At 43.1% G+C, this 15,786-nt stretch overlaps 1 protein-coding gene across 1 annotated transcript in view; it reads left to right on the top strand.

Moving 5' to 3' along the window:
• The window catches only part of LOC117047550 (cytochrome P450 2J6-like), a 45,459-nt gene extending 38,441 nt beyond the window's left edge, over nucleotides 1–7,018 (top strand). The window contains exons 12-19 of the mRNA XM_033150826.1: nucleotides 1,391–1,553; nucleotides 3,112–3,261; nucleotides 3,451–3,611; nucleotides 3,998–4,174; nucleotides 4,467–4,608; nucleotides 5,218–5,405; nucleotides 5,974–6,118; nucleotides 6,834–7,018. Of these exons, the coding sequence (XP_033006717.1) occupies nucleotides 1,391–1,553; nucleotides 3,112–3,261; nucleotides 3,451–3,611; nucleotides 3,998–4,174; nucleotides 4,467–4,608; nucleotides 5,218–5,405; nucleotides 5,974–6,118; nucleotides 6,834–7,018 (1,311 nt within the window). The remainder of the gene's footprint in view (nucleotides 1–1,390; nucleotides 1,554–3,111; nucleotides 3,262–3,450; nucleotides 3,612–3,997; nucleotides 4,175–4,466; nucleotides 4,609–5,217; nucleotides 5,406–5,973; nucleotides 6,119–6,833) is intronic.
• Nucleotides 7,019–15,786: the final 8,768 nt, after the last annotated feature.

Here is a 15,786-nt window from a genome sequence, read left to right as displayed (position 1 = left end):
CACCAACCCATATCAGTTTATCAGTCTCTAATACTGAAACTGCTTCAACTGCAAAGTGTGGTGATGAAAAGCAAAAGTTCTCACTGAACCGCAACTGACACTCTATAAATTCTCCAAAATCTCCAGCAAGTTGACCTAAAATCCCCAGCCAATGAACAATATGCCACTGAACCAGCATTATCAAGGAGCACAACAAGCAGTGACTCGGAAGGTGTATAGACTCTACGAGTCACAGCTTTTTATCAAAGACATGCATCTCACACCTCTCTAAAGGCCTTAGGGAGTAAAGTTAAACTGTTGAAAGGTTGCAACACCTGCTGTGGCTGTAGAGGCCGATATGGGAGAGACATATTTTGTTGCAGCTGGGGCAGATGAAGGCATCTGGTTGTGCTGCTGCACATTCACCATGGCGTTTCATCTCTCTGCATTGCACCGAGAGGTCATTCTTCCTCTGGTCACTGCTGTGGATACACAACCTATTTGATCATTTCCTGGCACTACGGTCATCTGCAAAGGATTTCCACATGGCAGGGCTGATGCTTCCAGCCTTCATGTCACATCTGCAGACATCTTTGTAGTACAGTTGGTCTGCCAATGGGCCTGGTGCCTAAAGCCAGCTCTCCATAGAGCATGTACTTGGGGAACCTGCTATCTTCCATTCTGTGGACATGACCAAGCCAGCCTAGACATTGCTGAGACATGAGTGTTCTGCATTAAGTTTCTGAGCCGTGTACAAGTGGGCCAGATTAAGCCCCCGAAATGGACTTTAGACATGCCTGTCCTACAGACTCCATACATTAGGGGGTCATTTCTACTCAGTATGGTGGGATTTTTTTTCATGTATTATAGTATCAGATTTACAACTATTATACAAAGTATATATTTTTTTCAAATCCAAAATAATATATTGTACCTAGTCAAGGGAAGGCCAGATAAAACAAATGGGTGTTTAATAGCCCTCCCAAACTGTGGACTTAAGAGCTGTAACCCTCTTTCCATATTATGTATCACTTATCTTGCAATATGCTTTCAGTGCTGCTGCACCATAAATCCAATCAACTCACTTCTCCTTCCAGTAGTACTCTTAACTTGTCCTTCACTTTCTCAGAGGATTCCCCCTCTCCCGCCCCCGGTAAAAGAGTCTTCCCTTTTTTTCCATGGCATGGTAAGGCATTAGTAAGATACAGGTGCTATTGTTAACAAAGTTGTGTATGCTTATTTATTACATGATTATTAAATGCAGAAACATAAGTGGTTACTTTAAAATAGTAGCTTATATTTAAAAGGGAGTGGAGAGCTCCACCCTGCCAGAAGCTGAAGAAGGGTGTAGGTCACATTTTAACCACCTCCATATGATTGCTTCTCGCCTCCACTTTGATCCCAATGGCAGATGGCAAAGCAATATGGAAATGTTTACACTTTCCGGATAGGACTTCTACCTGTCGTAGTGCTGTCTGGCTTCCAAGCTGTGAAAGAAGCTCTGATCAACCACGAGGAAGATTTTGTTGACCGACCGGTGACCCCTTTCCTTAGAACAACATTAAAAGGAAGGGGTAAGTTGTGGATAATAAGATGCTTTACTTGTCTTCCCCCCAGGGAACTCATAAAAGTTGGATGATTGAGGGCAAACAAACAAAAGTAATTCACACAGTGCAGAAGTTGAATTCAACTATTGAAGGCAAGTTGGAGAGCTGTGGAAGATGCTTAGATATGGTTGCCATATTTCAAAAAGTAAAAACCAGGACACCCTGAAAGATCCCCCAAATTAGGAAGACCCCAAAACTGTTGAGCTTCATTTTTTTTTTTTACCAAAACACAAATCTTCAGTTATTTTGCCAAAGATCCAGGACAAACCGCCGCCTTTCCCTCTGGATGTCACTTCCACCTTTGAAATCCCAGTAGGGCAGCCCTAGCCAGGTTAGACAACTTTCAGGGAGGATAAATCTATTTATGGCCACTAGCCACTATGGCGAAGCTCTTTCTCCACAATCAGAGGCAGTATGCTTCTGAATTCCAATTGCTGGAAACAAGAGGAGGAAAAAAGTAGTGTTGAACTCAAGTCCTGCTTGTGAGCTTCTAGCGAGCATCTTGTTGGCCGCTATGACAGCAGGATGAGCCAGTAGGCTCTTGTTACTGTAGAATGCAACCATTATGGAGCTAAACTTAGAACCTATTATCATCAGGAGCTGCAGCAATAATCCACTATTGGACTTTTTTGCCCCCTTCAGTCCCTTTATAGTCTAGCATTAAAAACTTTAACTGAGCATTATTATTAAAAAGAAAGTGGGAAATGGTGTATAAAGTCAACCACTTAACAACATTTACCAGTAAGTAATATTAAAAAGTGCTTTAATTTAAGGGAGCTGCTACAATGAGCATGGAGGTACCCCATGTTAAGAAGTCACAATTCCAGTAACTAATCAACAAAACCCAATCTTCTACGGATTTATCTGTAACCCTTCTATAATTACCAATTACTTAAAAATAATAACAAAGAGAGTCAACTGCTACAGCTGGACACCTTGGGTGATGACTAAGTGCCTCTTCCAGACAGAAGAGTACTTGAAATTAGTTCTGATACGGTGTCCTCTTTCTCTGTATGCCCAGTCAAATAAGATGCTATAATACAAGGGTAGGCAAACTAAGGCTTGGGGGATGGATCCACCCCAATCACCTTCTAAATCCAGCCCATGGACAGTCTGGGAATCAGCATGTTTTTACATGAGTAGAATGTGTCCTTTTATTTAAAATGCATCTCTGGGTTATTTGTGGGGCATAGGAATTTGTTCATTATTTTTTCCCAAAATAAAGTCCAGCCCCCCACAAGGTCTGAGGGACAGTGGACCGGCCCCCTGCTGAAAAATTTTGCTGACCCCTGCTATAATAGTTCCTAGTTTTACTAGACATAAGGACAAGGGGGTAATTTTAAGGCACCTTGTCTAGTTTTGCTGTGGTTCTGCACCAGCCTTGCATTTCATAAGTTCTGAAAGAAAGTGCTGCTCTTGAATGCATGCATAAGCACTTAATTTGGCCTAAGCTGGCAACCAACCCAACAATCTTTTGGGCATGAGTATTTGTGACCAATAATTTGTCGTTTCTTGATGGCTTCAGGAATTGTATTTTCAAATGGTCACACGTGGAGGCAGCAGAGGCAATTTGGTATAGTTACTCTGCGGAAGCTGGGGCTGGGGAAGAAAGGCATGGAGCACCAAATAGAAGACGCAGCCCGTCGTCTTGTGGAGATCTTTGCAAATTCAAAGGGTATGTGATACAAGGGTGATAATGCTGGCATATTCCGGTCTGCCAAAACCTTTATTTGATCTACGTTGGGGTGGAATGTCATGCATTTTGCTTGTTTTCTTCTGGAACAAATTACTGCTGGAGATTCCAATATCCTTCCAACCCTAATGTGAAATTTATCAGCTTGACAGTAAATAAATTGTTTTTCAGGACAGCCATTTGATCCCTCGGTACCAATCACTAAGTCAATCTCCAGTGTAATATGCGCTTTGACATTTGGAAACCAGTTGTCTACAGATGATGAAAACTTTAAGAGACTGCTAGAAATACTTGAAATGAGCTTACAATTTGGAGGCAGCTTTTTCCATGCTGTGAGTTCTCCCACCCCCCTTCCTTATTGAGCCAGACAGATCTCCCCAACGCCCTAACCCATGGTCAGCAGCACTCAGAAAACTGTTGTGGTCGTGGATAGATTGTTTGGTAAAGATGGAGGAGGCCTGGCTTTAAATACCTGTTCAGTCCCTCTTTCTCAGCCTAACCTTCCTCACAGGGTTGTTGTGAGGGTTAAAGACGTGGAGTGGGTGGAAATATTCTTCAGTTTTGCAAGGTCCTCAGATCTTTGGTGACATTTCTTTTCTCTTCCCCAGTATTTTGCATAAGTTCTCCTTTTTGCAGTCATGGACAGATAGTGCCTCTGATATTTAGTACTATTCTTTCCAAGTTATAAAATAAACATTTGGATTTTGCTTCCCTTTAGCTTTATGAAATGTTCCCATGGCTCATGCAGTATCTCCCAGGAACTCATAAAAAGATATTTTCTGCCTATGATGAGGCAATTTCCATTGTACAGAAGGAGATAGAGAAACATAGAGAGCAACATTCCCTGACTGAGCCACAGGACTACATTGATTTCTATCTACTTCAGCTTGAGAAAGTAAGTACAATATCCTCGTATGTGAATTCTGCTCATCACAAAAAAATGCATACCCTTGGATAAAGTAGGCATACATATGCAAATCTTAGTTAAAACATCACACAAAATTGCTTTATATTAGAAGAAATTGCTTTGCCAAGCTGTGTATACTGGGTTAGGCAAAATTGAATACAAAAATGTGTATATTAAGAGAAAATTGCAAAACAATACTGAAGAATTTCCATGAACACAAAAAGTGAAATGCTTAAAGTCTGTTGTAAATTTAATTTAATGTTTATTATTAAATTAACAGACCAAGAATGATCCTTATACTACATATGATGACGGTAATCTGGTTGAGTGTATTCTGGATTTCTTTGGTGCAGGGACAGAGACAACTGCTGCTACTCTGAAATGGGCAATGCTTCTCGTTGCAATTCATCCAGAAGTCCAAGGTAAGAGCAGTGCGGGCAGTTCCCTGCACAGGGTGCCAAGTCAAGGGTGGAGAAACTATGACACAGAGCACTTGACAACATGCACAGAACAGAAAGCAAGAGGGAAGAAGGCACCAGAATTTGTCCTTGTTTAGGGCGTCATATTACCAAAGTCTGAGCATGGTAAGAGAGACCTGTTCAGGGACAGCAACAGCCCATCCTGATTCAGGAATGAAATGGTCTGTATTCCATCCTGAGACATCTCTCTCAATCTGGGAAATACCTCCCTTCTGTTGACTCTGCCCAGAGCAGGAGGAAACCTCCCTTTCTCCCTTGCAATCCAGTTTCAGTCTAATTCTTCAAGCCTAGAAAGAAGGGTGAACTCAACTCATTCTTACTATTCCCTCATGAGACTGCTCTCTCAATCTGGATAGTATTCAACAAAACTCCACAAAGCTCTCATACATAGATTTGTTCAAGAGAATCAAGGCACATGTAGAAACATTACTCACATTCCAATAGTCTGTTGTTTGGCTCTGAATGAAGATGGTTAGAAAGCTTTTTATGAAGTTCTCTTTGGAGTTCATGGAGTTATGTAAGAACAAGTGAGTAAATATTCTTTTCCCTCAGATAAAGTCTACAAGGAGATGGAAGATGTTTTTGGTTCCTCTCACTCAATCTCCTATCAAGAGCGTAAGAAACTACCATATACCAATGCAGTGATTCACGAGATCCAGCGCGCTAAATATATATTGCTTTTTGGGCCACCTAGGCAGAGTCTGAAGGATGTAAACATACTTGGTTATCCCATTCCCAAGGTACAGACTCTGCTTTCTCCGTTTCATAGCCATTTGGGTCCACTGTGCACATCCTCTCCACATCCCACCTCTATATATTATGTGGGCTGAAGATAACATGAGCCTGGTGAAGTTGATTTCTATATTAAGAGATGCATTGTTTATTTATTAAATTTATATACCGTCCTCCATCCAAGGATCACAGCAGTTTACAGTGTGAAAACACAAGAATGCATAACATAATAACAAACAAAACAATAACCCAGCCACGCCTCCAGGTGCAATACTGTTAAATCAGAATTGTGCAAAAATATTTTTTTAAAAAAAGAAAAAGAAAAATGAACAAGAAATCTGAGGTTTAATCTTGTAAGCTACTTGGGGATGGGGGGAGGGAGGGAGGGAGGGAGGGAGAAAAATACATACCATGGATATTTTATGCCAGCCTCCACCCAGTGGTGTAGGCAGCAAGCAGCAGAATAGCAATGAGCCTGTGCCAACTGAGGAAGCGGAAAAATTGAGTCTCAACAACCTGCTTGCAAGATAATGCCCAGACTTGATATAGGTTGAGTCATTTGTTTCTTCCTTGCAGGGAACCTTTGTTATTCCAGATCTGCGCTCTGTTCTTTACGATCCGAAACAATGGGAGACTCCTAGAGAGTTCAATCCAAATCATTTTTTGGACAAGGATGGAAATTTTGTGGCTAGAGAAGAAGAATTTCTGGCATTTGGAGCAGGTAAATGATTAAGTGATTCATAACCATGTTTACCGCGTTGCTTAAATGAGGTCGAGCTTTTATAAGGAAGGTGTGATAGGGGACAAAATATAGGTGGCATTGCAGTACCAGGCGCACAACCAACAGAAATGAACTTTCATTTTGTAGAATGGATGCTATGAAGCAAACGCTACAAGCAGCAGTTAAAACAATTAACTCTGTGAGATACGATCCTACTCCCACATTGCAGTGTTTTTAGCCAATGAGTGAATGTGGTTGGGTATTGGAAATAGCAGAGATCTCAGGGCAAGCAGAATAAATAACTGCTGTGTGGCAGGCAGATATTCAATAGGATAATCTTTTTCTAGTATAGATATACAAATATGGGAAAGCTTCACCTGCTGGCATTTTGTCTTTTATTCCTCTGTGTGACTCATTCCTTATTACTGAGTCCTCTGTCCACTCCACCCGCGGAAGAGAATGTGTAGATAGCTATACTTTTGCAACTGTCTACATTTGGTGAAAGTTATTGGTGGCATTTGAATCATATGAGAGTTAGAGTTACTGCTGAAATTGGGTTTATAGCAATGGGGTTTTCCATGAGACCACTTTTGGTGGTAGGTAGGAAACTTGGCCCACCCAGATTCCTTACTGAGATTTTAAACTAGTTGCTGAGAGTTGGATTTGGTGGGAAATGTTTAGCTCACTTCCCACTCTCTCCTTATTTCCTCTTCAGGAGCCCGTGCGTGTATTGGGGAGCAGATGGCAAGGATTGAGCTCTTCATCTTTTTCACCAGCCTGCTGAGGGCATTCAGCTTCCACATACCAGATGTGAAGAAACTCAACAAAGAACCTATAACAGCGTTGACTTTGCATCCCCATCCTTATAAACTATGTGCTGTTCCCCGCAGTTCATCATAAAGCATATACTGTAATACACAGCCAGTGTGGTGTAGTGGTTAAGAGCGGTAGACTCGTAATCTGGGGAACCGGGTTTGTGTCTCCACTCTTCCACATGCAGCTGCTGGGTGACCTTGGGCTAGTCACACTTCTTTGAAGTCTCTCAGCCCCACTCACCTCACAGAGTGTTTGTTGTCGGGGAGGAAGGGAAAGGAGATTGTTAGCCACTTTGAGACTCCTTTGGGTAGTGAAAAGCGGGATATCAAATCCAAACTCTTCTTCTTCTACACACACACACACACACACACACACACACACTTCCAGCATCTTATATCTTGCTGTAAATTTCTACAACATGCATTACAGGAAGTTGGACTAGATCCCTTTCAACTCTGCAATTCTCGAATTCTGTGGCTTTACCTTGGTTGCTCAGGTGCTACTTTAATTGTATGGTTTGTAGCTACACCTGAGTTTTTAAAATACTCTCTGGGCAAGATATGGAAGGGATGCTACAAACAAATCAGCTGTTGTGCAGAGGACCTGGACAATGAAGCTAAACAATGTGAAAGGACAATGCCTGCTGTTGACTGGAATTAAGGGGAGTGGGGCAGATTTTTTAATGTTTTATTACTATAGATAATTCTATAGATAATTTGCTAGGATGTGCTTGAGAACAGGGGCTCAATACTGCGCAATCTAAAAGACATGTTATAAGCTCTTTTTATTATTATCATATTGCACTAAGGGATTTCATGGGGAAGAAGCCTCCAGTTTGAGGAACTACTGAGTGAGATCCCATGGTCAGAAACACTCAAGGGGACAGGAGTCCAAGATGGATGGGAGTTTCCTAAAGGTGAAATATTGAAGGCCCAAATGCAGACAATTCCAGCAAGAAAGGAAAGTGGGAGGCATCTAAAGAAACTGGTTTGGCTGCATAAGGAGCTTACAAATCGGCTGAAATTTAAGAAGGGCATGTTGTACAGGCAACCCCCGATTTGTGCAGGAGTTGTGTCATTGTGTGCAACAGTGGAATGCGTGTAAGCCCTGCTAAGTATAATAATTTAATTGACACTGAAATGGGGAAATTCCACTTGAGTATACTAAGCTAGAAACAGCTCTCTCTGAGCACCTAGATCAGTTGATAATTAACTATTGTTCTTGTCCTCTGCTACCTAACACATGAGTGTTTAACCTTAGATCACATAAGAGGTATTGAATTACAACTTCACCATCTTGGAAAGCTGGTGGCTGAGTCGTTCTTATGCTCTGTGAGAATAAGATGCACAGCCTCAGGCAAACTGGAAGCTGTAGGAAGAGAGGCCTCAGCTTTTAGGTCTGTTTGGAATTACCGGTACCTTTTATTTCAAAGATGCTGAGCCTGTGCTGGATGGCACAATATATTATATGGAATTATTTGGTTGAATCATTTACTGCTCTTTGTTCTGCAAGTAAAGTTTTGAATCAAACAGATGGGTCTGGACAATTTTTATCCATCCAGTCAATTCAAGCTGTGCAATATTAAAATCTGAAATAAGCCCACCCCGTTACACACACACCCCTTTACTGCTACTTCCAGATTGTGGTAAGGCACATGTGCAATGATCATTGCCTATATAAGAAATGGGAAAAATGGGAAATCACAAAGGAGGAGCATAAACAAGTAGCTAACAAATGCAGGGCGAATGTCAGGCAACCTAATGCTCAGAATGAGTTGAGTCTTGCAAGAGAGGTTAAAAATAATTTTAAAAGCTTTCTTCAGCTATGTTCAAAGCAAAAGAACAGGTGAGGTCCCTACAGACTGAAGGTGAGCAAAAAGGAAGACCCAGGTAACTACCAACCGGTGAGCTTGACATCGATACCAGTGTTGTAAGAGCGCACCCATGAACAGAGTACAGTACATTACACAGAGTGCATTAAAGGTAAAGGTAAAGGGACCCCTGACCATTAGGTCCAGTCGTGTCCGACTCTGGGGTTGCAGCGCTCATCTCCCTATATAGGCCAAGGGAGCCTGCGTTTGTCTGCAGACAGCTTCCGGGTCATGTGGCCAGCATGACAAAGCCGCTACTGGGGAACCAGAGCAGCGCAGGGAAACGCCATTTACCTTCCCACCGGAGCGGTCCCTATTTATCTACTTGCACTTTGACATGCTTTTGAACTGCTAGGTGGGCAGGAGCTGGGACCGAGCAACGGGAGCTCACTCCGTCCCGGGGATTCGAACCTCCGACCTTCTGATGGGCAAGCCCTAGACTCTGTGGTTTAACCCACAGCGCCACCTGGGTCCCACAGAGTGCATTACAAAACTCCTAAAGGACACTGCTTCCTTGACACAAGGGAAACCACGTTCAGAAGCCATGAACAGAGAGGGGAGGAAAACTCCCACCTTCACAATACGTGACTAAGAAAGGAAAAGAGTGTGAAGGGCATTTTACACCCAAACCACATCAAACAATACTCGGATCCAGACCCGTCTTTACTACTGTATTTGGTTTAGTCGTGCACTGCACTACGCGCGCGCCCAAGAGCGGCGTCCGGGAACAGCTGCGCCGCGCGCTGCTCATGTTTGGGGTGGCGAGCGAGGCGCTGCAGCCTGGAGCTGGCTCCTGAGGCAGCCGGCTCAAAGGTGCCCGGCCCATCATGCCCCCCGCCAGCCCATCATGCCCCCTGCAGCCACCGCTGTTGCCAGCGCTGGCACCGGGCAAGAGAGGAGAGCGCTGCGCGCGCAGCCCCAACTCTGCCTCCCAGCTCCGGCCGATGGTGTTCAGCGCAGGAGTGCAGGTGCAGCTCTCTCCCTTTTCCGCTCTGCAAATTCCTTTCCCTTTCCTTCCATTCCTGGCTCCCCCCGCCTTAGCCTCCACTCAGCAGGCTCCGCGTTTGCTTCCCCTACCCCAAAAGGCCAGTTTCCTGTACGTGGCCTGGCTGTGGCGTCAGGTGCGCTCTGTCTCTCCGCTCTCCCTGCCTTTTCTCTTTCTCATGCTGCCGCCGCCGTTGCTGCTTCCATTGGGCACCTGTTCCTGCTGTGTTGTCTGTTTTCCCTGCTTGGGTGGAAGGCGTGAGCTGCCAGGCTGTGAAATGAACAGGGTGCGGGAAGACCGCCTCTGCCCTAGAGGAAAGTTGTAGTGGGGGTTGCACAAAGGAAGGAGACGAGGGGTCTGTCCCAAACTTGTCATGTTCTCCCAATATTGGCTCAGGTCAAGTTAATTAAAGCATTCCCCTGCACGAAAACGCAGCTTCCAGTGGTTCTTTAGAGGACTTTCTCAAAAGTAATCAATATTTAAGTAGTGGTTTTTTCCCCCAGCAAGAGCTTTAGTTTTGCCCTAACGTCCACCCTACTCCTGAAAACATAAGATTCTGAATTAATTCCCATAACCTTGAGTGTGAACATTCAAGCGTGGTTAAATTAAAGCTTGATAAAGCTACATCTAGCCCGAGCCGTGAGTAGTAGCAGCTGCTGCCCTGGTTTCTCTCCCTGGAATCGTGCCCTGTGTTTAATGTTACAGGCAACTCTATCCCAGTGAAGGGAAGCCGCCTCCCCTCACTTTTCTTCTTCTTCTTCCTCTTCCTCCTCTTCCTCCTCCTCTTCTTCTTCTCCGGGGATGGGCTCCTTATTCACCACCCCACCCAACCCCACCAACAACCTAAGGGTTGTAAAGCAAGCCAGACCATTTAGCACCAACCCCATTCATTCCAGCAGCTGGCCATCACCCCGCTCACTCCAACCCCCACGAAAAATATCATTACTACTACTACTACTACTGCCCTCCACCCATAGATACCAGGGCGGCTCACTTCGTGAAACTACGGCACTAAGCACATGCTAAAAACTAGAACAAAGGCAAACCAAACCAAGTCAGCAACACCCCTTCTCCCTTATTTGTGAAACAAGCCTGTTAATTGCCTATCCAACTTTAAAAAAAATGGCACTGAAGGTTTTTAAGATCAATGCAAGCTAAAAGGCATTTCAGGGGGTTGGGCTAGATGACCCGCAGGGTCCTTTCCAATTCTACGTTTTTCTGAAAAACACACACACACAACCCAATTATGGTCCCTCTGCAGTTCTCGCCCCAAGCAACTGTGTGTGAGACTTGCTCCCCAGAAAGTGTGCCTTTTCTTGCTACCTGTGGTTATTGGTCTCTCGTCAGCCCCCTCCCCCCAATCTATTCATATTCCTTTCTCTCTAATCTCCAACATTACATTTTCCTCTGGTTGAGACTTAAAACAGAAAGCCCTAATTCCCAGATGTGTTTCTTGCTGCAGTCCTACTGTCTACTCAGAAGTAAGGTCCTATTAGATTCAGCAGGGCTTACTCTCAGGTAAGTGCAGTTAGGGCTGCAGCCTTTGTGACCCAAGTTTTGGGTCCTTTTTAGGTTTAGGGTGTCACTGCTTTATACCCACCCCCACAATGTTTCAAAAGGTCAGCTTTGTACTTAAACACAAATTGGCTGGGAACTTCATTGTGTCTTTATTAATTTCTTTAAAGAACAACAAACTGGTGATTGCTTTAACTTTTTGATATGTGGTGATTTGAATCATGAGGATGAATTAGAAGAACTGCTGAGTCTTGAATGAGTCTTGCTTTGGAATTGAGGACTTCATTAGATTTTCTTCTGCCTTTTCATTTTATTTTGTTCTAAGGGCTTGTTAGAGATAATGTGTAAGCATGGTGTCAGCACCCTAAAAAAAAGGTTGACAACTCTGGGAAATGGGGGGGGGGCAGGGCGCCGGAGGGATCTTCCCACCACTGCGCCAGATATGCTTAAGACAGCCCTGCTCAGATCAAGTTGTAAATTGCAGTGCTCTTCATTAAAAGATAACATCTGCATAAGGAGCTTATCCATTCACCTTTGAAGTTCCTTTTGAAATACTTGCCTTCTCACCTTGGTGCTTTGAAGAAGACACCCAGCCAATGCCCACCCCCCCAGAAGGAAAACAACCCTGCTCTAAATTGTGTTCCCTTTATATTATATTTTAACTGCTCTAATGTTAGATAGATAGATAGATGTTTATTCGGCATTTGCGCCCATCATACAATACAATCATACAATACAAAACAAGCAGTCAATCAAAAATCAGATAAAATCAAATAAAACGACAACCCAATACAGGCCGTGGATATAATAACACAACTCACAGGGACCAATATTATCACTTCGATAGAACATATCTAAAAAAGAATTAAGGTTAAAATTTAGGCACCCAAAACTAAAACCAATGTCTAATTCTATTTTTGAAAAACATATCTAATTATCAGTAATTGGCTGACATCCCATTTTGTCTCTTGTGCGAGATGACGGCTGTTAGGAATCTAGCAACCTGTAGAGTTATATAAGGGTCCACATCTTGGAGAACCCAAGCAAGACGTAGGTCAACTGGCTTATCAGCAATGGACTGAATTATCGGATTTAATATACTGGCACGTATCTATCTGTACATAGGGCAATTAAACATTACATGCTGTAGAGATTCAGTTGATTTGTTTTCACAGGCACACCTAGGAGAAACTTGGCCCTTAGTAAATCTATGACTCAGCATGTTCGATGGAAAAACATTAAACCTGGCTCTAATGAAGGCATAACGATGTGAAGCAACCGTGAGTGATGTTAAATAAGATGGAACTCTGTAGATAGGGGTAATGCCGATATTTAACGGCAAACAAACTCCCCCACCAGTTAAGAGATTTTGATATAGCTCCACATCATCCAGAATTTGGTTTATACACCTTTTTGCTGCAGTAAGATCCAATTTGAGTAATTCAGAAGGTGAGATCTCATAGGTCAGCAATTTGGCATGGATTTTTCCAGCCCACAGATTTGTGAAATCATCCCGCCACATGCACTGAATAAGATAGTGGTTCGGGAGTTTATGCCAAAGGGTTAGCCAGTAAATCAAAACTCGCCTCCACAAAACTTACTCCACTGAGGGGATCTTCATTTCTAGGCGAATGGCTGCATTACTTACGCATGATGGTAATTTTAAGAGTCGACGTAAGAATTGGCTTTGAAGCGACTCTAAAGGTGCGAGATTTGCAAAAGCGGCCCATAATGGGGCAGCGTAGGCCATTGTGGCCGTCACTTTAATGCTGTACACTTTCAAAGCCGCAGGGATGTATAAGGCCCCCTCAGAAAAGAAAAAACGAAGGAGAGAGTGAGTGAGGGCTTTTGTCTTATTGTATAAGTATCCAACTTGTGATTTCCACCCCATATTATACTGAAAATAAATCCCTAAATACTTGAATTTATACACTTGTTCAATTATCCTACCCTCCAGTTTCCATGAATAGAGTTTCCGACTCCTTGAAAATATCAATACTTTGGACTTGGAGTGGTTAATAGACAAGTGGTTTGTATGGCAGTAGGTCACAAGAATCTTAAGTGCCCTCCTTAAACCCACCCTAGAGTAGGAGAGTAACACCGCACCATCTGCGTAGAGAAGTAGTGGGCAACGATTATCTGCTATGCGCGGAGCGTGGATGAATTTGTGTGAGTCGGCTAGAGGCTTCCTCATGTCACTGATAAATAAGTTAAAAAGAAATGGCGCTAAAATGCAACCCTGGCGTACTCCCCTATTTATTGGCACAAGGTTAGACTGCTCTCATGTTCTCTTTTTCTCTGTTCTGTATTTTACCGCAACATAAATATTTAGTTTCTAAAAACCTTTTGCTATCAGTTAGATTGTATTTCTAGGTTCCGCAGAAATATGAGACAAAGTGTATCATAGAATCATAGAGTTGGAAGAGACCACAAGGGCCATCCAGTCCAACCCCCTGTATCCTTAAACCACACTTTATAATGAATGTATCCCTTTGTAATCTTTTACCAGTAACTTGTATTTTTATGTGCCTGTAGAAAATAAGTATCTCCTTTTGTTATATGTAGTTAAGAAAGAACTATAGGAATGTATTTTACGGCTGGGAACTGCATGGGAATGTATTCTGTCATCTGATGTTTAGATGCGATGTCCTTGCCGATTGTAGAACTGTCAAAAAAACTCCGCAACTGCAGCGCCACCTACTGGGCCTGCAAAAGGTAACATCAAAATTACCGTATTTTTCACTCCATAGGACGCACCGGACCATAGGGCGCACCTCATTTTTAGAGGAGGAAACAAGAAAAAAAAAATATTTTTCTGGTTTTCCTCCTCTAAAAGCCCTGGGTTTGTTTTGTTTGTTTTTTGAGGATCAGCTAAAAGTTTTGCAGCTTTTTTGCAAAGGGAAAAGCCCTGGCTTTTTGGAGGACCAGCTAATAGTTTTGCAGCTGTTTTTGCAAAGGCAAAGGCTCTTTTTTTGAGGATCAGCTAAAGGTTTTGCAGCTTTTTTTGCAAAGGGGGGAAAGCAAAGCTCCTTTTGCAAAGGGGGAAAAGCAAAGAGGAAAAGCCCCATTTTTATGTGGTTTAACTCACATTTCTGAAAAATCTTAAGGGAGCTGTTTCTACTGTTTCCAGTCAGATAATCTAATCAGCCAGTCACATGTCCTGGGGAAACAAACAACCTCCCTCTGCAGCACATTCAACAAAGGAGGGCGGGGCTGAAAGGGAGCCGGGACTCTTATCTCTCTCCCGATCTCTTGCTGATCAGCTGCTGAGCGGGGTCCTTTCAATACTCCCTTTTCTCTTTGTAAAATAAAAAGCGCAATCTGCTTTTGGCCCCTGGGCAATTCAGCCCCAGGGACCACCATTCGCTCCATAAGACGCACAGGTATTTTCCCTTACTTTTTAGGAGGAAAAAAGTGCGTCTTATGGAGCAAAAAATACGGTATATAGCGAACACCGTCCATAGGAAGAAACCATTTTATTTTAAGAGGAGAGACAAACGTCAAAGGTATCTCTAGCTGGTGATAATCTGGGGCATTGATGTGCATAGAGGTACCGGCTCCATCCTGTAGATCAAAGAAAGAGCAGACTTAATTACTCAAAGCTAAAATAAACAGAAATCCAATCAACACCCATTGATCGATGTCTTGGCAAAATTGACACCCCTTCACAACTTCCAAAAATCCACTTACCTTTTCCCCTCCTGTCATCTCTGCTGCTTCGCGCCTTTTCCGTACCATTGGCCTGTATGAAGATAGAAACTTTATATAAGTCACCCCACGTCATTGTTCTGGGTTCTTCATGCCATTCTGTGCTGAACCGCTGTTGCAACAGCATCCAATTGGGAATAAACAGTGGGAAACTACCTTGCTTTTGAAACTCCTTTGGTCTGGTCTCTGTTTCTTACGCATGTCAGTAAGAGCCTAAAACTGCGCGCTCTTTCTGGGGGTTTTCCGGACTCCCTTCTGGGGCGGAACCCATTTGTCTTTATGATTTTATAGATAAATTAAATTCCTATTTCACCAGGGAAGGTCCTAGAACAGATAATTCAGCAGTTGGTCTGTGAGCACTTAGAAAAGAATGCTGTGATTACTAAGACCCAGCATAGGTTTCTCAAAAGTAAGTCATGTCAGATGAATCTCGTTTCTTTTTGATGGAGTTACAAGCTTGGTGGGTCAGGGGAATGATGTGAATATAGTGTATTTTTATTTCAATAAGGCTTTTGACAAAGACCCCCATGATATACTACACTTGGGCAAAAAAAAATGAAAGGCACAAATACAGGATGGGTGACACCTGGCTTGAGAGCAGTACATGTGAAAAGGATCTAGGAGTCTTGGTAGACCACAAACTTGACATGAGTCAACAGTGTCATGCAGCAGCTAAAAAAGGCAATGCAATTCTGGGCTGCATCAATAAGAGTATAGCGTCTAGGGCAAGGGAGGTAATAGTACCACTATATTCTGCTCTGGTCAGACTTCACC

The sequence above is a fragment of the Lacerta agilis genome, chromosome 5 (assembly GCF_009819535.1).
Source record: "Lacerta agilis isolate rLacAgi1 chromosome 5, rLacAgi1.pri, whole genome shotgun sequence".
Taxonomy (NCBI): domain Eukaryota; kingdom Metazoa; phylum Chordata; class Lepidosauria; order Squamata; family Lacertidae; genus Lacerta; species Lacerta agilis.
Note: the sequence above shows the minus strand (reverse complement) of the source record. Positions and strands in the feature narration are given on the sequence as shown.